Below are 22,097 nucleotides of genomic sequence, written 5' to 3'. Positions count from 1 at the left end.
GCTGAACAATAATGAATGTCAACTACAATTTTATATATATATATACATTTACAAGAAGCAGAGTACAGCATTAGGAGTAGAGACAGTGGAAATGTAATGGCTGTGTGCGATGTCAGAGGGATAGTGAAAGGGGGCGGGGGGTTGTCACTGTGTAAGGGATATAAATGATAAATGTGTATTACATTGTTTTGTGCACCTGAAACTAATTTTTAAAATGTTTAAAAAAAAAAAAAAGAATCCTACAGCTGCAAAGGAAACCCTGGTGAGAACCCAGCCCAGGTCAGCACATGACTGCAGCCTTGTGGGACCCTAAGTGAGGGCCCAGCTACCACGTATTAGTAGTTATTTATTACACTCTGTGGGCTTCTGACCCACAGAGACTATGAGATAATAAATGTGTATGGCTTTAAACTGCTCAGTTTGTGGCCGTTTGTCATATGCAGCATAGTTCCATGGTGTTTGTTATATTAGTAGCTATATTTTTGGATATTTGAAATGTTTTATAACTGAAATTAAAATATTAGGGAAGATCCCTATGATATAAAACAGAAAGCAACAAATTTCCTTAAAACAGAAAGAACGAACAAAACGAACACACACACCAAAAGCTCACTGACACAGACAACAGTATAGTGGTTACCAGAGAGGAAGTGGGTGGGGGAGATTGGAGAGGGTAAAGGGAGTCAAATATATGGTAATGGAAAAAGACTAAATTTCGGGTGTGAGCACACAATGCAAACTACAGAGCATTATAGAATTGTACACTTGAAGTATATAATTTTATTCACCAATATCACCCCAATAAATTTAATAATAAAAATTTTTAATGAACAGAAAAAAAAGATCTCTATGGCAGAAGAGACAGGTTGCAGAGCATGAGCCTGAGGCAGGGGGTGGGGTGGTGGGGGGTGCGAAGGAGGGACGAGGCTGGCACTGCAGCAGTTGAGGATCCGGTTGACGGTGAGAGGTAGAAAAGGGGGCATGGAGGATGATGTCTGGGTGGTGCCGGTGCTGGTGTGCTACGATATGTATGATAAAAGTCCCCTCCTTCCCAAAATTCTGAGGGAAGGAGGCCCATTCCTGCATCCCCTCAAAGCTGAGGAAACCTAGATCACATCCCCACCGCCCAGATCAACACAGCCAAACCTGGGGGAAGAGCAGAGAGAAGGAATAAGGGGGAATTTTCCCAGGATCAACTAGGGGGTCCCACAGTGTGAGGGGGGATGCAGGATAGGAGGGACAGATGGGGTGGTGGAAGGAAGTAGCTAGAAAGAGTCCACTAACTCCCCTCTCCAAAGACGCAACCCCTCCAACTCCAGCCTGCGTGGCAGTGGGAATAATTCTGTCCTGCCCCTTCCCAGGGCCTGAGGCCCCCTCATTCCAGCCCTTAGTGGTCCACAGTTTCCCCCAGATAGATAGGAAGGACCTTCTGTGGGGAATCTGCCTGGTTGAGGACAGGATGGGGTGAAATGCTGATAGCATCTACTAAGTAGTTGGGCAGGGTGTTGGCAACTCCCAGGGACCCTGAGAGAGTTAAATGCTGTGGAAGAACGAGAAACAGAAGGGTGGGCAGCTCGCCCTGGATCTGAAACACCCTGGGCTTCTGGGAGTTGAGAAGTGCGTGGGGGCTCAGTCTGAAGACCAATGGGCTGAAATGGCTTCAGCAGAGGGTCTTTTTGCTAGGTGAACTCTTCAAGGGCTGAAGACCCTTTGCCTTCCTCATATTATCCTTGCAAAAACCCTTCAATGTGTGTTTTGTTTTACTGGTGAGGACTCAGGATTCAGAGAAGCTAAGCCTCTTGTTCAAGGCTGTGCAACAAGGGAGAGGCAGGTCTTCTGTCCCACAGCTAGGTCTTCTCCCTGAGCTACACTGTTTAGGGACTAGGGAGTTTTTGAGGAGCAGAGGGAGGGAGAATTCAGATAAGGCTTCCCCTAGGATCTTTGCCTGGGGTTTTGAAGGATAAAGAGTACTCCAGGCAGATCTGAAGGAACAACCCAGAGAGACAGACCAGTCAGGAAAAGGCAGAAAAAAGAAAACAGGTTTTTGTTAATGATTCTTGATTTTTTAAACTACAAGTGTGGCACATAGTTATAAGACATTAAAATAATAGCAGAAGTTTATAAAGTGAAAAGGACCCTCTTCCTCACCCTCTCCAGTCTATTGTACTTCTCAGAATTAAAACCTAACCATTATTCATTAGGTATATATCTTCCCAGATATTTTTCTAACTCTGCACAAACATTTTTTAAATAAGAGTCATGCTGTATATATTGTTCTGCAATTTGCTTTTTTTTTCCTTTCCATATACCTGCACTTTTGCTTCCCCTGCCCCAGGGTTTCTGTGAGGCACACCTGAGGAGGGCTCACTGGGCCAGAGAACATATGGAATTTTGATCAACATTCCCACCAACAGCATGTACCAGGTCTGTTTCAACATATGTCTGGCCTTTTCCATTTTTGCTAAATGAGAGGTAGAAAGTTCCATTTGCATGTATTTGATCACTTCTAAAGTTGAGTGCCTGTCCAAACGTTTAACTGGATGTTTATTTACATTTCTATTGGGAAAGACTTCTTTGTGTATCCTTTGCCTGATTTCCCCTTTTTTGGGGGTGAGGGGTATATTTCTTATTATATATTTTTTTTTATATTTTGATTTTTTGCATATTTTGCAAAATTATCTTCCATTTTGCAATGATTATTTAAAAATATTTTTGTCATTAAAGCTATTAAACCTCATTACAGAATATTTGGGCAATGGGAAGAAGGAGGAAAAATCATCTATCTCATAGATGTTGCCATTTGTTAACATTTGGTGAAAATACTTTCCTCTTAGATGCTATAATTATGGTCGTGATCATGTTACACATTTCCATTCTGATTTGGCTCTAAGAGCATAACCTTCAGGAGGGGTTTTAAAGGCTTTCTAGTGAGTGTCCTTTGGTTTCCTTGCCTCCCTCCCATTCTAATGTGGCAAATACACATAACATAGAATTGAGTGTCTTAACCGTTGTAACCTGTGTCAAGTTCAGCGGCACTAAGTACATTCACACCGTTGTGCAACAATCACCACCATCCACCTTCAGGACTTTTTAACCTTGCAAAACTCTGTACCCATAAAACATTAATTCTCCATTTCCCCGCCCCCAGCCCCTGCCACCCACAATTCTACATTCTGTCTCTATCTTTAAGTGACTCTCCTAATTTAAAATCATTTGTGGGCCCGCCCGGTGGCTCAGGTGGTTGGAGCACCCTGCTCCTACCGCCCGAGGTGCCGAGGTTGACGGTTCGATTCCCATATGGGCCAGTGAGCTGCGCCCTCTACAGCTAAAATTGTGAACAACAGCTCTCCCTGGAGCTGGGCTGCCTTGAGCAGCCATGGTGTGCCACCATGAGAGGCTAGCAGCCATCGTGAGTGGCCATCAGCCAGCGAGAGCTGCCGTGAGCTGCTGTGAGCGGCCGACCGATGACTGGTGACCAACTGCCTGAGCGTGGGGAGTGTGAGGCTCATAATAGCAGCATGGGCCAGGGAGCTGTGTCCTACACAACCAGACTGAGAAACAACGGCTTGAACCAGAGTGCGGGAAGGGGAGGCAGAAGAAGGGGGGGAATAAAAAATAAATAAAAATCATTTGCAATTTATTCATAGTTTTGCAAAACATCATGCAGCACAAACAAAACTTGTCTGCTGGCTGGATAAGAACACAAGCTGCAGGTTTGAGATCTCTGAGTATATGTTCACACAGCAAAATGCTAACCAGCTAGTTGTTCCAACTCTGCTGGATTGAATAACCCTCCACCCTTTCATTAATTCAGAATACCTTCTTTGTCGTTCATTATCATGCAAATAATAGGATTTGCTTCAGGCTTACTCTAGTCTGTGCCATTGATAGATCTGCTGGTTCTTACAGCAGAATCTTAAGGTTTGAATGATTATGATCTGATCATAGAATCTTGTTTAATATTGGAAAGCATTTTACACACACACACACACCTCACTTTATTTTCCTTAATTTTCTGACTTGTTCCACTGGTCTTGTTAGTTTTTCCAGAGAAACTTTGGAATCGCTTTATTATTTTGCCTTAAAAAACAAACAAAAAAACATCCAGTGGACTACCGAACATCCAGAGCCCACCTACTTGTTTGTCTTCTTTCCCACCCAAGTGATGGCAGGCATTCCTCCCAAATCCTATTCCCCTGGGGCAGTGTCCATTCTGTGGCCCCAGGGAAGGGGAAGGCTTTTCCCTAGGGCTGTGTCATCAGAAGGCAGCAGGGACTTTTGGAGAAGGACGAGCTGGTCTCTAAGAATTACAGAGAGGGTTTGCTTTCTTCCCACAGAAAATGAGAATAAGACTCCGGGCCTGGAAGTGTCCTGATAGGAGGAAAAGAGAAGAGGTCCTGGGTGGGCTAGCGCCACCGGGTGCAAACAAATGGAACAAAGGCCAACCCACCTCAGGCACCGTGGCACTAGGCCTCTCGAAATCATAAAGGCACCACTACCTTGCCACTTGCAGCCCTTGGCTGCTTGCCCTGCCCTGCCTAGGAGCTTTGAGGCCACAAAACCGAAACTGTTTACCCACACAGAGCCCATTGTTAGAAGCTGATTATTTTATGGAGGAGGGAACAGAGGAACAGAAGCCCCTGAGCCTGGTTCTACTGATCTGAAGTGAATTTGAACCTGGGACCAGCCAGAGCCAGTGCGCTTTCCTTGCTCCTGGAGGTCACTCCTCCCCACTCAACACCAATCCCACCATGGCCACCACAGCTTTTCCTGGAAACAACTCCTTTGTCAGAAATAGTCCCTGCCCTCTAAGAATTTCTTTGGTGCCAGAGCCAGATATTTGTGTATTTCATCCCCCACCCAAATGCAGAGAACAAACAGGGTCCATAAACATTCGTGGGATAAAAATGAATTTATTTAACAGACATTTGGGAAGCACCTACCACAAGCCCACAAGAGACAATGGGGATGCATCAATGACAAGACAGACAGTCTCTTGGACCTGACACTGAAGGGGATCCCCTCCTCTGCTTGTTTCCAGCTGGCTGCCTCTCCGCATCTTCAACAGTGCCTGGTACTGGGTGTTGCAAAAATATTGGTTGGCAGAAGGAAGGTAATAAGACGGGAGTAACAGAGAAACAGGGGAGGCTTCTCTCCGGGCTCATTCTGGGCTCTGGATTCTTTTTCTTCTTTTTTTTTTAATACAAATTTTATTGGGGAATATTGGGAGACAGTGTGTTTCTCCAGGGAGTTGTCCTTCAATCAAGTTGTGGAGGGCGCAGCTCAGCTCCAAGTCCAGTTGCCGTTTTCAATCTTTAGTTGCAGGGAGCACAGCCCACCATTTAGTTGCTCAGCAGCAGCTCTTTGTCTTCAATCTAGTTGTGGAGGGCGCAGCTCACTAGCCCATGTGGGAATCAAACCAGCAATCCTGTTGTTCAGAGCTCGCACTCTAACCAACTGAGCCATCCGGCCACCCCTGGGGTCTGGATTCTTGGCTCCAGGTCCTGAGCCACACTCTAGCCCCTGGGCTCCATGTCCTCAGTGCTAAGTTCTAGGTTATGAGCTCCAAGCTCTAGATTGTGGATTTAGGAGTCCATAGTCAGGGCCCCGGTTCTGGGCTCTATGTTCTGAGATCTGGATTCTGAGGCCCAGGTTCTGGGTCCTGGACTCAGAGTTCTTGGATGGAAGTTCTAGATTCTGAGCTCCAAGCTCTAATCTTGAGGGCATGGGCTTTATGCTCTCTGACTTGAGGGCATGGGCTTTATGCTCTCTGTTTTGGGTTGTGGTTTCTGAATTTGGGGGTGCAGGTTGTAGACTCTCAGCTCTGGACTCCACCTTCTGGCTCTGAGTTCTGGGTTTGGAGCCAAACATGTTTTCCCTGAGGCCAGCTAGAGTCATTACTGTGTGCTTCCTGCCCAGAATGTAAACTCCTCAAGGGCAGGAATTTGTTTATTTTATTCACTGGTGTAGCCCCCACACCTAGAACAGTGCCAGATGTGTAGGAGGTGTCCAACAGGCATGTGTACAGTGCACACTTGAATGCATGATCATATAGACACACAACCCTGCACTCTGAGCTGGAACACAGGAGAGCAGGACCATCCCTGCCCTCACGGTGGCTACAGGTGGCAGGAGGGGATATCAAAATGCTGTGAGCTGGGGAAGGGCTGGAAGGGGAGCTGCTAGGAGGCCTGAGAGGACCCGAGTGTTCAGATGGGCAGGCAAGTGCCCACCCCGCTCCACACCCAGGTTGGTGTCATGTTTGCTCTAGGTTTCTCTTCCACAGGAAATGGACATGGGTAGGGTAGTGGTGGCACACCAGGGATAGAGGTGTCCCGAATCAGAGTCCTAGAGATGCTCTTCCCTCACTCTATCTTGCAGGCTGGGGCATCTGGGATTTCACAGGAGGCATGCTGGTCTTCACAGGGCCAGTGTTTCTACGGCCCCGAGCAAGCACCCTGCCAGTGCCAGCAGTCTGGAACAGGAAGATTGAAAGGAAAGCCTCCTGGATCACTGGACATCAGGACTGTCAAGGAATAAGGAGGTTGGCAATCAGAAATACTAATCCATCAGGAACTCAGAGGACCAGAGATGATGATGATGATTAGTGTCAAACGGAGACATTGATCGGGGACATATGACTAGGGCGACATACAATTAGAGGGGGTGGAGTCATGGGGAGATGATGTCATTCAAACTCATGATCAGAGAGGGTAGTGGATACATGAAGGACGAGACAGCAGTGCTCAGAGATCTTGGTGATCAGAATGATTGTTGATTGGCTATGTCATTGTCATTGATTAGGGACATAGAGGATTGAGGATGTAGGCAAGAGCATTACTGATGAAAGCATTTAGTGCTCATGTCCTTGATGACCAAGGATACAGGAATATGGATGATCAGGTGCGTTGACTGGAGACATCCAGAGATCTTGGTGGTATGTGATCTACTGGAGATCAAAGGCATCAATGATTGGAGAATTTAGAATTTAGGTGACTGGTACTACCAATGAACAGGGAGGTTGGTGATCAGTGCTACTGGTAAACAGGGGTATAAGGGACATTGGTCCTCAGGGACTTGGAAGATAAGGAGATTCAATGATCACTAATGTTGGACACTAAAGAGCTTGGTGATCGACATTGACCAGTCAGGGGTATTGGTAACCAGAGTCACTAGTGACCACGTTAATAGTCTGAAAATTTGATAGTAAGAGGATTCTATGATCAGGAACATTGTTGGTTAGAATTGTTGGTGATTGGAGACAAGTGACCAAACACATAGTTAAGGAGTCATTGGTGATGAGAAATAGCATGATCAGAGATGCTGGAGATCACATGAGTGATGTGATCTATCATTGATTAGAAAAACATTGATCAATGACATTGGTGATTATACTTCTTGATGACCTAAGACATGAGTGACAGTGCACTGATAATCAATGCATTGGTAATTAGGAAATTGGGTGACCAGAGGCATTGGTGATCATAGACATGTTGAACAGAAATAATGTGGAGACGTGGTCCCCAGAGATATTGGCATCCAGTCACATTGAATAGAAATATTGGTGAACAGATATGCTGATCAGAAACATCGGTGCCGGGTTGGCTGGTTAGCTCAGTTTGTTAGAGCTAACACCAGTGTTACCGGTTCGATTCCCACATGGGCCAGTGAGCTGTGCCTTCCACAAGGACTTGACCTGGAGCTGATGGGTCCTGGAAAAACACACTGTTCCCCAATATTCCTAAATAAAAATTAAAAAAAAAAAAAAAGAAAAGGAAACATTGGTGATGAGATATTCATGGTATATCCTGGTGAGCAAGGACAGTCACTGGAGACACCGTGATCACATTTTGTGGATGTTAGTAGTCAGACACAACATCCATCAGAGGCATTGATGAAGTATTGGTGATTTAGTGCTGGTGACAGTTGTTAGTAATTAGATGTCTATGATCAGACGTGTTATTAATCATTGAATATCAGTCATGGCGGCTATCTCTGATGACCAACATCATTGATTGAAGAGGACATCAACCAATGACATCAGTGATCAAAGACACTGGGAATGTTGGTGAACAGATAGCTCAGAAATAAGAGCTGAGCAGCACCTGAGAGGAAGTGGATGTGGGCTCAGTCCTTATTAGGTTCCACAAGAGCTTCAGTTGAGCCCTCAGGAAAATGATCAGCATATAAGGGCCAGAGAAGCCACAGCCTCCCTGAGCCACCCAGCCCCCAAAGTCCCCAGTTAGGTAACAATGAGGAAATTCAGATGGAAGGAATTGAGAGGACTGCCAGTATCTCAGGTGCCAGCCCCGACAGGGCCCCATCCCCTATTCCAAGAGCCCTTCCTTCCAAATCACTGGGCTGTTAGGAGCAGTTCAGTTTGACTGCTAATCTGTGCACCAGGGACTCAGCTGCCTCAGGAGTCCACAAAACAAGACAGAAGAATTCACAAAAAGTGTTTTATTATTCTTAACAGTATTCACTTTAAAGGAATAGGAGGATAGCATACATTTTTTTCAGACAATATATAAATGTTGTACATAATTAACAATAACTTAGTTCACTAATCCAAAATAAAACAAGCCAAATAAAACATAAAAACAAAAAATGCTGCCGATTCTTCTTATGCAGATGCTAATACAAAATAAGTTATTTCTGGCGGTGGTGCCCCTGCAGCGATCGCCTGCCCATATTGCACTTGGTCAACTCTATCAGCACAATCCTCTTCCTGGGCCTGGCCTCGCCAGCTGCCACACCCCACCACCACCGCATACAGTCTAAACTCAGACACAGTTATGTACAGTTGTACCTTGGGAAGAATCCAGACAACCACAACAAAGCAGAGCAGAACCCAGGTCTCCTGGGACTCCAGCAGGGTCGTGGCCTCTCCCTCAGTCTTGGTTCTGACCCACCCCAACTCCTGCCCTTGCCACCTGCCAGATCAGCTCCAGGAAGCCAAGACCAGCCAAGGCCCTTCCCCTGGCCCCCAGCTCCTCGTTCTAGGACTGTGGGATCCAAGAACTTTTCCAAAAATTGCGAAACTACAGCCTTGGTTTGTAGATTTTATTCCTTTCCATAGCAAGGGCTTCCGTAACAAAGTACAATTGACTGGACCCAAAAAGAGTTTAAAAATAAAACAACTAACTCATCAGCGAGTTAAGCTTATGCAGTTTTTTTTTAAAATATTTTTTCTTTTGTCTCATAGTGGGAGGACAGGGGGTCAAGGGGTTAGCAGAAAAAGAATGTATGTACAGGGGTCCACCTGGCAAGTGAGGCAGGCTGTGGCTCTGCCGTTAAGGGGACACAAGTCACACCAACTTCAGCCTCAGAGCCAGGGGAGCAAACTGGGAGACATTTTCCCTCTCAAGAAAATGTTGTTTCCTTCCTGTGACCCAGCCCAGGCCTGGGAATCTGCGCAGGACTGCCTGTGATTGTCTCTGCCTTCCAGGGCCCACCAGCAGGGCACGCACTGGCTCAGCCTCCTGTGGGCAATTACCCCTCTAGATTGGCTCAGCACAGCCTGGGGCTCAGCATTTCAGAGAGGGAAGCCTGAGGAGAAGGTGTGGGTTGAATTCCCCCGCAGATCTGCCCTCAGAACCCTGGCAAGTGGACAGGCCAAGCAGCACTTGGCGCTAAGGAAGACTGGGAGAGCCTGGGACAGTTCAGACCTCCCAAAGTCTTCCAGTCCTTGTTAGAAACAAGAGCAAATAAATTATCTTTACCTACTCCCTTTTCCTTCTGAAAATGGTTTCCTTCATTTGTCCCTGGCCCACTCCTTCTCTCTTCACAAAGTTGTCCTTTCTGCTCTCCAAAGAATTGTCGGTGATGGAAACCCCACCTGGATAGCAGCTGGGTGGAGGACACCTCTCAGCCCCAGGGAGAATCTTCACAGTGACTGGGGACTGCTGAGCAGAGCGCCAATAGACGAGGCAGCAAGGGGTTCAGGCCAGGCTGGTAGGAAAGGCATCAGTCTTCAGAGAAGGGCAGACAGCTAAGGTTTTGGTTCACCCGTCCTGGGAGCACCCAGCCTTGAGCTGCTGGCCACCCTCCTCTGCATCTGGCTGTCCGTTTGTGGGGTTCTGTCTCTAGCCCATGGCGGTCACCATGCTGGATGGGTGGGGATGGCCAAAGGAGAGGCTGGAGGAAGGGTGAATGGGCGTTGGGGTGGGCAAGATGTGTCCCGAGTGGCTGAAGGGTGGGATGTGGCCTACAGGTGCCATGTGTCCAGCCAGGGCAGCTGCGCTAAAGGGAGAGGCCTTCTCCTGCATACACTTGGACAGCTCCTCAAAGCACTCCACCCCCTTCTTATTCTTCTTGGATTTGTTGGACATCTTCCGGTTCCGAGTCTGGATCCCTTCCTTCTTCATGGTCAGCGGCCTGTTTACCTGAGGGCAATCACAAAGACCTCAGGGGGTCAAGTTCCCTTCCCAGAGCAAGACCCCTCACCCCATGCTTTGCCTTGGGGCAGAGGCAGGTCTGAGCTGGGGGCCCCACCTCTAAATGCCCTCGTGGTCTTATCAGCAGCACTGTCATGCAGGGAGGATGCTTCTCCGTTGTGTGGGGCTGACCCAAACCCTGCAGGGCACTGACCCACTAAAGGCCAGCACTTCCCCCATCAACACAACCAGCACCCTCCCCCGCCCCACCACTTCTGTTTTAAACAGAGCTACCTGTTTGGCCCCGATGTGGGTAGGGACACCCCCAGCCAGCTTGCCCTCTCTTATGGGAGCCCTTCTGGCTCTCAGGGCTTTCCCAAGCCACGCCAAGCTGAAGAGTGTGGCTGGGGCCTCTCGCCTGGCAGCACAAAGAGCAGTGGTCCCAGGGGAGGGTTAGGTGGGTGGAGTGGGGGCAGACTCACATTATGCAGCTTATAGTAGAGGCCACAGGCATTGCAGACGGGGTCCCCATTGGCGTTTCGGCGCCATAAGGTGGTGGTTGTGGTCTGACAATTTGCACAACAAGTGCCTGCTCTCCTGGCGGCCGACTGAGAGGGGAGGGGCAGCATCAGCAGGCTGGGCGCCCAGGCCCCACACGCACCAGCCCTCCCCCCACCCTTGCCCCGTACCCACCACTTCCCCACCCCACCCTCACCAACTTAGCCAAGGAGCCAGAAATCCCCCAGAGGGATCAAGGCATTGCAGAGCTGTGGACATTTAGAATTTGAGATCTAAACAATCACAGAACTTTAGAATAAAGAACTCTTAGGAGCCTGATCCTACAATCAAAGGGGTTTCAAGAGCTGGAAGAAAAAGTCAACCTCCTCCTCCAACCACCAAACAATCTAAGTCTATAGATGGGGAAACTGAGGCCTAGATAAGGGCTCTTTAGTTTAAAAAGCTGGTTCCTTCCTCCTCGACCCCCTAGGTCTGGAGTTGCTTCGGTCTCCTCCCACAGGACTCCCCTTAAAATCCAAAATCCTGGGTGTGTCAGTGTCCTGCCTGAGGACAAGGCAGGGGGACTCTATGTGGCCCAGTTGTGGATGTAAAATATTTAGGGATTCTCGCTCAAGCTGCGTTGTCCAACATGGTAGCCACTAGCCACATGTGGCTACTTAAATTAAACTACAACTTAATAGAAGTAGAAATCCCGTTTCTTCAGTTGTACTGGCCACATTTCAGGGATTCAGCAGTCACAACATGAGCTGCAGTTTACCATAGTGGACCGTGCAGATCTAGAACATTTCCATCATCATAGGTTTTTTGAACATGCTGGTCTTTCTGTTCAGTCCTTTGTGCCCCAAACCTCAGAGTTCTAACTCCCCCAACCTCCAGCCCCCTCGAGGAATGCAGGACAGAGGTGGTCTAGAAGTGAGTGTCTGCTTCCTGGAGAAGGGAGTGGAAAGCTTGTAAGAGACGGTTAAGAGAATCTTTATCCAAAAAAGCCAAACCCTTCTCCAGGGTCACCCTGTGCCAGCCCTACAGTCACAGAATGAGTTCCCCTCAACACATCCCAGAGAACCTCCGACCTCCGGCTGCTGGTGGTGGTGGGGGCCAAGCTTGACACCAGCAGAGGCTGGAATGGCCCCAGGCTGGAGCATAGTCCCACAGGGGACTACAGACTGCAGCCTCGGGGCGGGGAGGATTGAGAGTGAGTAAGCAGCCTGAAGCTGGAATTCTGACTCAGGGGCTAGCACCGTAGCCTCCACCCCTACCTGGCCCTCACCCGCCCTCACTGCAGGGGAAAAAAAGGGGGCTCCCAAAGAGGCGAGCGACTTAGGCCTCGTAAATCACTTTGCCCTGAAAAAATATATTTATTATTCTTAGCATTTTACACATTATTTGCAGAGTAGAGAGTATTAGAAATTTCAAAACAGCCCAGCGAGAGGCAGGACTGAGCTGAGGAGAGACTCTAAAATCTCTCGGAGTCCGGAAACAGATACACGAAGTTTCCTTATCTTCAGGCTGCAGATGTCCGGATAGGAAACTCCGGCAGGAGATCCGAAAGGGCATTTTTTAAAAATCACTCAAATGAAAATACACAGTATAGGTGACTCCATGGAAAAATAATAAAGGGCAGGTTTTTTTGGTGGTTGGTGTGAGTGTTTTATTTAAATAGGCATGAGGAGATTGTGTGTTGGGAAGCGAGAGAGCTGCCCAAAGCCACAAGGAAAATTACTTCATGGCACTATTTTTAAAAAGAGTTAAACAGAGGCCATGGGGATGGGAGCTGGGCCCTTGGACACTCAACTTTCACTATCCTTGAGAGGAGTGGGGTGAGGGTCCCTGATGGGCTACAGAAGAAATCTGACTTGAAAAAAATCTGATCTGAAAGAATGGTGACCCAAACTGACCACCAAGTGATTTAACGATAAAACAGGATTTCAAGTGGCAAATCATCTGCATTTGAAGGATTCTGTTGTTATTTTTTCAATTAACTATCGGCTCCTGCCCAGGTTAGCGTCCCCTGGGTGCCTCCCTGCGGCTACCTCCCCAGTCACCTGCTACCCGCCGCACACCCGCTGCCTACCAGTCTCCGCTTGGGCTTGATAAGTGGCCGGTTCTGCCCGTTCATCTTGTGGTAGAGCCCACAGGCATTGCACAGGTAGTGGCCAGTGCCATCTCGCCGCCAGAGAGGAGTGGCTGTGGCCCCACAGTTGACACACTCCCGGCCTTCTGAAGGGGGGACAGGGAGAGACACCAGGACTGCTTAACCGACGAACTCACAGGAGGGAGTCAGGGGTGGGCAAGCAGGCGCCCTCAGGTAGCACCCTCAGGCTGCTTCAGGGGGTGATTTTTAGTCCCAAACTGGGCTAGAAGAGGGATCCAAGGGATCTTCCCCATAGGAGGGGAGTTCAGAGAGTAGTTTAAGGCCCAATTCCCTCTTCAAAATCCTCTCGGAAGGAGGGAGAAGTGCAGCCAGGGCCACAGGGGTTCTCCGAATGAACGACTAGGAGAAGGTATTTACAACAAACTTTGCAGATGACGGGGCTGTGGCAGGAGTCACCCATCTTAACCTGGCTGGGCCAGGAGGACTCTGGCCCCCTTTCTGGTTCTGCTTCTCTTCTTTTGTCTCTCTCCTTCCCCACTCCACCCCAACCATGTCAGCCATCTCTCTAGTCTCTGCTCCACGTCCCTGCCCTCAGCCTTTATCCTGTCTTTCTGTTCTTAGTCCAGGGTAACGTCCTTCTCTCTCCCCAACTTCTGCCCTTTCATTGAGGCCCTACAATTCAGTCCAGGACTTGGATCGAAGTTGTTGTTTTTTAAAATAAAATAAATAATAAGTCCTTTCGTTTTTAGGTTAATAGATTAAGCAGCCTTGGTTTTTTGCTATTTGTTGGCTTTTTCGTTTTGGTTTCTTTTGTTTTTGTTAAAAGACCAAATAGAATGTAAAACAAACTTGGGAGAAAGGACTAATTAAAGGCAAGCTGCCTGGTCTGAGCAGAACAGGGACCCTGAGGTGAAGCTAAGGGGGTGCTGGTGGCAGTCTGTGATCAAGCTGGGTAGCTGCCTTAACATCATGTTACCTAAAAAATTTTTCCACATTTAGTTTAAACTAAATTGTCAATATATATGGGCAAGAAAAGGTGGGTCCCAGACTCAGGAATAAAGGTTTTTAAAATCTTCCTCTTCTCCAGCTTAAAAGGATTGGGAAGGAAGCGTCTGACAGCAGGACCCCCCCACACACACACTAGCCACGGTTTGTGCTCTACAGCCAGATTCTTGGAAAAACCTAGCTTCTCCCCAGGGAGCTCCTGCTGCAAAAAACCAGAGACACCTACAGTTTCATCCCCTCACTCCAGCCTTGAGGGAGGGAGAATGAAAGACTTGCTAGGGGGCAGGGAGTAGGAACAGGTCTTGGGAATTTTGCTTTGGGGAAAACTCCCAAGGAGATTGGGAGCCACTGAAATCCCAAGATTAGACTGATTGAGTTGGAGAACCAGATTCCTTTAGGGGCTGGAGCCTCTGGAGTGTACCAACAGCACGCACACATACTCACAAACGCACGTACACACAGCCTTGCTGCTCTCACCTGCATATTATATTCTCACACTGAATTTTCATTTCAGATTCGGGGAGAGGAAGGGAGAATTCCCCTTCTGTGTTCTGGTCTGGCAGTAGCCAGCCTTGGAGGGGAGGGTGAGAAGCGGGGAAGGAAAATAAACTTTGGGGGCCACCAGGCACACTTAGGAAAGGCAAATGGGGCCCCCTCGCCCCCATTCTGGGGTCTCAGACATCTTTTGGAGGGCTCTTAGAGAGGGACATCACCTATTCCCAGATCTGGGAAACTGACATTGCCTCCTCTCCCATATCACAGCCCAACTCCCTCAAGCACAAACTGTCCCCACTTCCACTAGGCCCGGAGCACCTGCCTTTACCTGAGCAGGAGCGTGCCTTGCTGCGCTGCTTAGGGGTGAAGCTGGAAGCAGGACCACCCAGGAAGCCTCCAGGGTGAAAGAGTCCGGTGCTGTAGTCGTGGGCAGCAGCCGGCACATAGGAAGGGTAGGTGGGGATGGGGTGGTGTGTGGCAGGCTGGGTGCCCACAGCAGCCAGGCCTGGGCGCAAGGGACTGCCGCTTTCCATCTTCATGCTCTCGGCCAGCGAAACCTGGTACTTGATGCCATCCTTGTCCTCTCCCCGGGCTGTACTACCTCCTGCGGAAGAGGAGGCTGGGGAGGCAGCCCCGGTAGTGCTGGGGTCCGGAGACACTTCCTTGGGCGGCGTGGGTGGGAAGCCGAAAAGGTGGGAGCCAGTGTGGGCTGCAGTGGGGGTTAGGGAGGTCACAGCGCCCCCGCTGCCTCCCCCGCTCCCGCCCGCGGCCCCTGGGTACACGGAGAGGGGGCCTCCGGGGCCTCCAGCTGCTGAGGGGTGCAGCGGCGTCTTGGAGAATGGGCTCACGGTCCAGGGGTTGTGATGGTGTGCTGCAGCCGCGGACAGGGCTGCTTTACCCCCGTCCAGCCACGGCAAACCCGGGCTGTGCAACAAGTGTGGACGGCACATCTGGCCTCCGGTCAGGCGGGCTGCGGAAGGAGAGAACGGGGTTAGGATACAGAGGAGCTGGGCCCAGCCAGACCATGGATACACAGGACCACAACTCACAAAGCGACCAGCAGTAAGCCCTCCCTAAAGAAAACTAGAAACGTAACAAACTGCCAATAATCAGAAATGTCAGGACAAGTGGCACAGAAGGAACCTCACTGGACAGGGCCTGGAGGGAACCCCCAGGGGCCAGCTGGAAATGGACAGAAACCCTGTGGGACCCAGACGCTCCCCAAGAGGCTGCTGCCCCCACCTTTCCCGCCCCAATTTCCTAGCTGCTCCGATTCCTGCGGATCCCACATCCGGGAAGCGGGCAGCCGGGCCCTCCTCCCCTTCCGCGCCCGGAACGCGACGCCAGAGTTCCCAATTACCCCCCGACCCTGGGCTCACCGTGCGCAGGGCTGTAGGAGACACGCGCCCGCGCATGGGCCGAGTTGGTGTAGTAGGGGTTGCCCTGCGAGTCCAGATGGTTGAAAAAGACGTCGACTTCATCCGGAGGCAGCAGCTGCGCCGGCTCCATGTAGTTGTGCGCAAGGCCCGGGTGGTGCGAGTCGGGGTGCTGCGTATTCAGGACCGCCGGGTGCGCCATCCAGCGCGGCTGCTCCGGCGCCACCTCCATGGCCGGCGGCGGAGGCTCGAGTTCTGGGCGGAGGCTGCGGTGGTTCTGCGCGACCGAAGGGGATGTGAGGGGTGCACCCGCAGCCGGACACCCCCGAAGTCCCGTTACGGAGCGTCCCGAGTGCCGCTACACCAGCAGAGCTCAGCCGCGGACCAGCCAGCCCCGGGTAGGAGGAAAGCTCAAAGCTCAAAACGAAAGGAAGGCGGGGGAGAGGATTCAGCTATGCACATGGTGACCGCCGGTGCCTCAGCCACATACCCGTGCACACGGCGTAACACACCAGTTACCCGACACCAGTTACCCCAACAAACGCACACACGGTTGCACTTTAGTCAGCCACTCACACTGAACCCCCACCTTCCCGGTACGCACAGAAACGGACTAAAAGTTGGAGACAGGAGCCCGGGGACTTCCTGGGGCACATGATCCTAGCGACACGCACACACCTACACTTGGTGCCGGCTACACTGACCTTACCCCCACCCCCAATACGCATGGGCAGCCCCCCGCGCGCACTCCCAGGCATCATAGTCAGGACCTCTCACCAGGCACACTACAGCAGTCAGTCACCCACAGCCTGGCCCCGGCCTTGAGTTCCCACAGAGACCTCTCAGAGATTGGCGTGCCCCGGGCCAGCCCTCGCACCCCAAACTTACACACGCAGCGCCACCGGGAGAGGGACGCAGCCTCGGAGAGGGGAAGCACCCGCGGAAAACCAGGGGTGGTGGATCCAGGGAACTGCGCGTCAAGCGGCTGGCGTGGCTCAAGGGATGGGAACGGGGGACAGCGCACGCCTCGGCCTCAGGCCCACCCGGCTCCGGCCCCTCGGCATCCTCCCGCAGCCTTGGCGCCAGCTCCCGACTCCTGCACAGACATGAAGTGGGGGCCGAGCACGCCTAAGAAGCCCGCGCCAGCCAATCAGCGCCACGCGCCGCCCAGCCTCCGCCTCCCATTGGCTAAGACCTCAACTCCTGCCGGACTTAGGGACTGACCCGCAGGCGGCCTCCTCCGCCCGCAGGTCCCCTCCGCCCGCAGTCGCCCTCCTAGCGCCCTCACCGTGGCCCCTGCTGCCAACGCCCCCTACCCGACTCTCACCCCGAAGGCTGACAGCTGCGCCCCCTTGTGCGGACACTCCCAGATCCCCTTAATCTCTGGGACCTCCTCCCAGTAACTAACCTCCAACTGGGGCCACCTCCCTGGGAGCCCGGGACGCGCAGGCTCTGGGTGTCTGGGTGTTCCCCTTCCCGGGGCGCCAGCCCTTCCACTCTCTCGGATCCCACCTCCTTTACCACTGAACGTGATCAGTTCAAGTCCAACTACCCACCCAGACCGTTCCCTCCCCCAACTCGGGCGCTGGCTGGGCGGTGTGTTTGCGTGTGTGTGTGTGTGTGTGTGTGTGTGTGTGTGTGTGTGTGTGGTGGGGAAACAGCTGCAGGACAGTAGGAGCAGTGGGGGCAGGAACTATGGGGTCCAGTGGGCACCTGAGCCTCGTGCACGAGGCCACTTACGACTGTGCTCGACTGGGTGTAGGTGGCCTGGCCGGAGGCTCCAGAGAAGGGGAGGGAGCGTCCCCTTCCCAGGCGTGGCCTTCGCAGACAAACGGGCCGAACTGCCTAGGGCGAGGCCATGGAGACCCGGACTGGCGCCGGCGCCGACTCGAAGGAGACGCCTCCGGGCAGGAGGAGGCATTTTTTTCCCTCCCAGGGTTCTCTAAGGCGGCCCCTGGGGAGAGGGAAGGGATGGTCTGAGAACTCGGTCCCCTGAGTCACCTGGAACTAACTGCTCCTCACACACCTCCAGTACTGAGATCCAGCTCTGTGGGTGGCGTGGGCCCCGTGCACAAATCATCTGGCTCTGTCCCATTGTACAGACGGAGAAGACCGAGGCTCCAAGGGAGCCCATGACCGAGGAGGGGGTTCAGGAACAAAGAAAGTTGGGGGGATTTAGACAGGTGCGGGGATAATGGGAAGTAATCAACGTCCTCCAGCCCCTTTCCCCTCACTGGGTCCATGGCTCTCCAGGCAGATGCCCAAGAGATCCCAGGTGGGTCCCGGGCCGGAGGAAGGGCGGGGGTCCCGGCCACCACGGGAGGGTAGGGGGAAGGGCAGCGGGATTGACAGTCGGTAATTGGGTAACTGGAGGCGGCTTCTCCGGCCGGGCGGCCCCGCCACCGCGACGCCGGGCCCCTGACGTCACCCGATTCGCCAGGAAATGAACTTTTTAATAATCTGAGAGGGAGGAAAGCCCTCGGTCCCCTCGGCTCGGGGGGAGCCCGGCCTGGCCCAGATCCACGGACGCGCCCCTGTCACCCTCTCTCAGGCTAGCTCTGGGCAGCGCCAAGGGGTCGCGGGCCCGCACTGGGGGCCTCCTTCTGCTTCTGCGTCCGGCTGTGGCACAGGTAAAGGCGCGGGGCGGGGGGTGCAGAGCCCCTTTCGGCTGAGAACCAGCGCGTCTCCAGCCCTTGGGGACCCGCCTGCCCTGACCGGCCGCTGCGCCTCCCGCTCGGCTCCATTCTGGCGCGGGTGCGGCCGAGGCTTCTCTGAACTCCGCTCGGCGGGAGAGGAGGCCTGCGCCGCCGGGTAAGGCGCGCCGGGGTCGGGAGCCCGAGCGTGAGGCCGCGGTTACCCGGCCTCCGCGGCCGCGCGGAGCAGGTGAGTGGCCTCAGTGCCTCCTGGTGCGCTCTCCCAACAATTCCCGCGGTCTTACCCGGACCCACTGTCTCTTCGTACGTCTGTCTGTCCTCCTTGTCTTTAGCTTACGATTCTTTGTCAACGCGTAAAATGAGATCGCCGCGAAGCCTCGAGCCTCTTTTGGGTCCCTGGAGGCTAGCTGGAGCTTCTCAAAGACAACGCGGCCCCGGGGACAATCGCCCGTGTCCGGCAAGGCTGTCTCGCTCGAGCTCGAACCCCGGGACCCAGCGTGAACGGCGGACGGCCTGCTGGCGAGCCGCGGGGCCAGGAACACCGGAGCACAACGCAAGCTTCCCGTGGAGAGGCGATCGGCGCTTGGCCTCGCAGAGGTGACCGCTCGGAGCTCCCGGAAAAGCAGGTAATTCACCTTTTCGTCTCAAAGGCGCGGTTCAGATTATCCCCCGTTTAGGTGGGTCTGCAGGTTTATCACCCCGAGTTTAGCTTCAAGCTCCAACGGGGAAACCTGAAGCCTCTCCGGGGCAGCGTTCTGGCCACCACAGGGGTGGAGGTGACCGGCCTGGCCAGGCCCCCTGCAAGTGGCGGCCCTGCGTTGCCTGCCAATCTGGAGCTGAACGGAGCTCGGGCGGGGATTTAATTACCCCGCTCCGCGGCTCAGAAAATCGCTGCGCGGAGAGTTTAGCAGGGCAGTTAAGCATTGCTTGAGCAGGGGCCTCAGGAGATACGCACCGGCCTGCCTTCCTGCAATCCGGGCCAAAAAAAAAAAAAAAAAAAAAAAAAGGAAAGGGAGCCCCGCCAGGTCTCCTGAGGTCCTGGGTTGCCTTCCTCAAAAAGGCAGGCAGGCAGGCATCCGGCTTGGCCGAAGCCTCCACATTGATTGGAACGCCTGCGTTGGACGCGGGACACCGGACTGCCGCGTTCTCCCGCAGGAACGAACCCGCCTGGGAGACGAAAGCTAGGCGCCAGGCAGCAGGGTGCCCAGCTGACCAATAAAGAGGGGCTGCTCGTGAGTGTATGTCTATGCCAGACAGAGCGACACCAGCCAGGCGCCTCGCCCACTGGACAGCAGCGGAGACCCTCCCTATCACTTCTGCCCAAACAAACGCCCCGGGAGGGTCAGGGCAGCCCCCAGGATCCGCGGGGGTGGCAGGGACATCCTCCGCCGAAGGACAGCACATTTACTTCCGTTCACCGCCTCGGACTTTGGGGTCTCCCGAGCACCTTCGGAGGGACACGCTCCGTTTTTCATTTTTCTGTCGGTTTCTAAGAGTTGTTGCAAATGTTGGCTGCTGCCTTTTGATCGCACTGAGATGTTGCATGGGAGTAAGATTTCACTAAAGACTGGAAAAGAGCAGCAGCGGAACTGAATTTTCTGATGCCTTTTCCACGTGACTCGAGATTCGGTGGCGGCGGAGTGTGGGGCAGTGCCGCCCGCGACGCTCTCGCCTCGAAGCTGGGGACGCAGGGATCCAAAGCCCGGCTCTACAGGGCCTCACCGGCCTAGGCCGGGCTCTCCACTACCCAGGTGTTCCAGGCCCCACGTAGCCCTCTCCTCCATGCCCTTTGTTTAAACTTCGCTCATCGGAGGTGGCCCCTCTGGGACCACAAGTTTGCCCTATTTGTAAGCTAATTCTTCTCGCCTTTTCCTATGGGCATCTAATTAGCGCGCGCGCGCGCGCGGGTGTGGGGGGTGTGTGTGCAAAGAAATCTGTTAACTTAAGGACTGCCCTCCATAGAGATACTTAATTTGCACCACAGCGGCCTCCCAAACCCACACTGGCAATGTGCCTTGAGGGGTACTGAGGAGGAAATGAGGGCCTCTGTAGCCAGAGGGGTTCAGGAGTCCCCTCTAGGACAAGGCCTCAGATCTGCTCAGGTCACAGCAATCTCTCCAGAGAGTTTCCCCAGTGTGGGGACCAGAGAGCTCCAACGGCCCCTCCTTTTCTTTGGACTTCACGTCCAGACCCCAAAATCTGAAGGCTCCCTCTCCTCTGGCTTCCATGCTGGCTCTCCCACTCCATCTGTCTTCTGAGCCCCTTTTGAATCGTAAAGACCGGCGACCAACCTCTTAGACATCTCAGCGCCTGGGGTAGAAGCGCTTCGGAGATCCTGTATCTCCTTACCAGATTCTAACCCACATCCAAGCCGGGCCTCCTCCGGAAGAGGTCTTGCTGAGACGTCAGACAATCGGGCGTCCTCCGCGAATAGCCGTGGTTTACTCAGAGCGTTCGGCGGCCCGCCGCATGACAACTGGTAAATCCGTTTCGTTGGATGCAATTTGTTTGCAATTTGTCAACCCGCCTGGAAAACGCTCTCCAGACGCCTGGGCAGCCGCACTGGCCCTACCTGTTTCTCGAATCCTGCCTACTCATAAATGAATCCCAGAGCGAGGTGCCTTCATAGACCCAAAGCTTACCGCCACACGTTCCCGACACCGGGAGATGTGGCTTTTTCCAAAACAACGAATTTCCTTCCGTGTTTTCCGGAAAATGAGCGGCCGCCACACCCGGGAGCCTTGAACGCCAGACCTTTCCCCTCGCGGTTGGGGCAACCTGGAGTTCAAGCCTGGTCTCCACGGAAAGATTCTAAGTGCCGGGCATCCAGACTAACCCAAACTGCCGTCCACGCCTCTCGGTCACAGATAGCCCAGCCCGCGGCCGCCCCATTCTTATTGAAATCCCACTAAAAGGATTCCAACTCCGACTTGGGACAGGGGATAGGCTTCCAGACCCAGAGCTCTCCCCCACCCACACCCCAATCGCACAGGATAAAGGGCCTCGTCTCGCCGCGCGCGGGGGCGCAAGCAGGAGCAAGCCGGGTTAAGCCGCGCAAAGCCGGTGCACGGGACCCGCCGGCAGGTGCAGATGTGGCTCCGCGGCCTGGCTCCGCCGCATTCGCCACCGCGGCCCGGAGAAGGGGGTGGCGCAAACAAAGGCCTTCGCTCTAGAGCCAGGAGGGGGACGCTTTGCAAGGCTCTGAGAATAACCGGGACTCGCGCCCTGTGGCTCTGTCTGAGAAATGGGAAGGCGAGAGGCCCGAGGTGGGCTTGCTGTCTTCAACTCCCCAAATACTCCCTCAGGTTTAGGTCCCTATGACCTGGGGCTCGAGCGACCAGTAGGGCGAGTCCGCAGCACCACATGTCAGGGGCCACTTGGGCAGGCAGACCTTGCGATTAGGGTGAGGGTTGGGTCGAGTATGGGAGCTGCAAAGGCTCGAGTCAGGCAGGGACGAGAGGGGGCACTTACCCAACGAGATGCAGCAGGCCGAGCCCGCGGGCGGAAGGGGCCGGAGCGGGGCTGGGGGGCACAGCACGGTGTGTGCCTAGGTAGGCCCACGGGATCCGGCGCCGGCTGG

General features: G+C 53.1%; 1 protein-coding gene across 3 annotated transcripts; it reads right to left on the bottom strand.

The window, feature by feature from the left end:
- Positions 1-8,476: 8,476 nt before the first annotated feature.
- On the bottom strand, positions 8,477-21,270 carry GATA2 (GATA binding protein 2). 3 transcript variants are annotated; one of them, XM_033087365.1, is made up of 7 exons: positions 20,867-21,270; positions 16,752-16,959; positions 15,867-16,140; positions 14,816-15,457; positions 12,967-13,112; positions 10,859-10,984; positions 8,477-10,385 (listed from the first exon to the last, which is right to left on the bottom strand). In XM_033087365.1, exons 1-7 carry the CDS (start codon positions 20,881-20,883, stop codon positions 10,086-10,088), a joined length of 1,713 nt encoding a protein of 570 aa, XP_032943256.1. In that variant the 5' UTR covers positions 20,884-21,270; the 3' UTR covers positions 8,477-10,085. The 3 variants fall into 3 exon arrangements, with proteins under 3 accessions (XP_032943256.1, XP_032943257.1, XP_032943258.1); XM_033087366.1 differs by lacking the exon at positions 20,867-21,270 and adding an exon at positions 18,802-18,897; XM_033087367.1 differs by lacking the exon at positions 20,867-21,270 and having other exon boundaries at positions 15,867-16,280; positions 16,752-16,957.
- Between the last annotated feature and the right edge of the window lie 827 nt (positions 21,271-22,097).

This window comes from Rhinolophus ferrumequinum, chromosome 19 (genome assembly GCF_004115265.2).
Source record: "Rhinolophus ferrumequinum isolate MPI-CBG mRhiFer1 chromosome 19, mRhiFer1_v1.p, whole genome shotgun sequence".
Lineage (NCBI taxonomy): Eukaryota > Metazoa > Chordata > Mammalia > Chiroptera > Rhinolophidae > Rhinolophus > Rhinolophus ferrumequinum.
This window is presented reverse-complemented; position numbering and strand designations above follow the sequence as displayed.

What these genes read in the sequence shown, in the direction of transcription:
- GATA2 (XM_033087365.1), bottom strand. An exon ending in CTCCCGGTGGCGCTGCGTGT is followed by an intron (nt 16,141 to 16,751) that starts GTAAGTTTGGGG and finishes TCGGTCGCGCAG; the next exon opens with AACCACCGCAGCCTCCGCCC. An exon ending in CAAGGCACGCTCCTGCTCAG is followed by an intron (nt 13,113 to 14,815) that starts GTAAAGGCAGGT and finishes TCCCCCCTTCAG; the next exon opens with AAGGCCGGGAGTGTGTCAAC.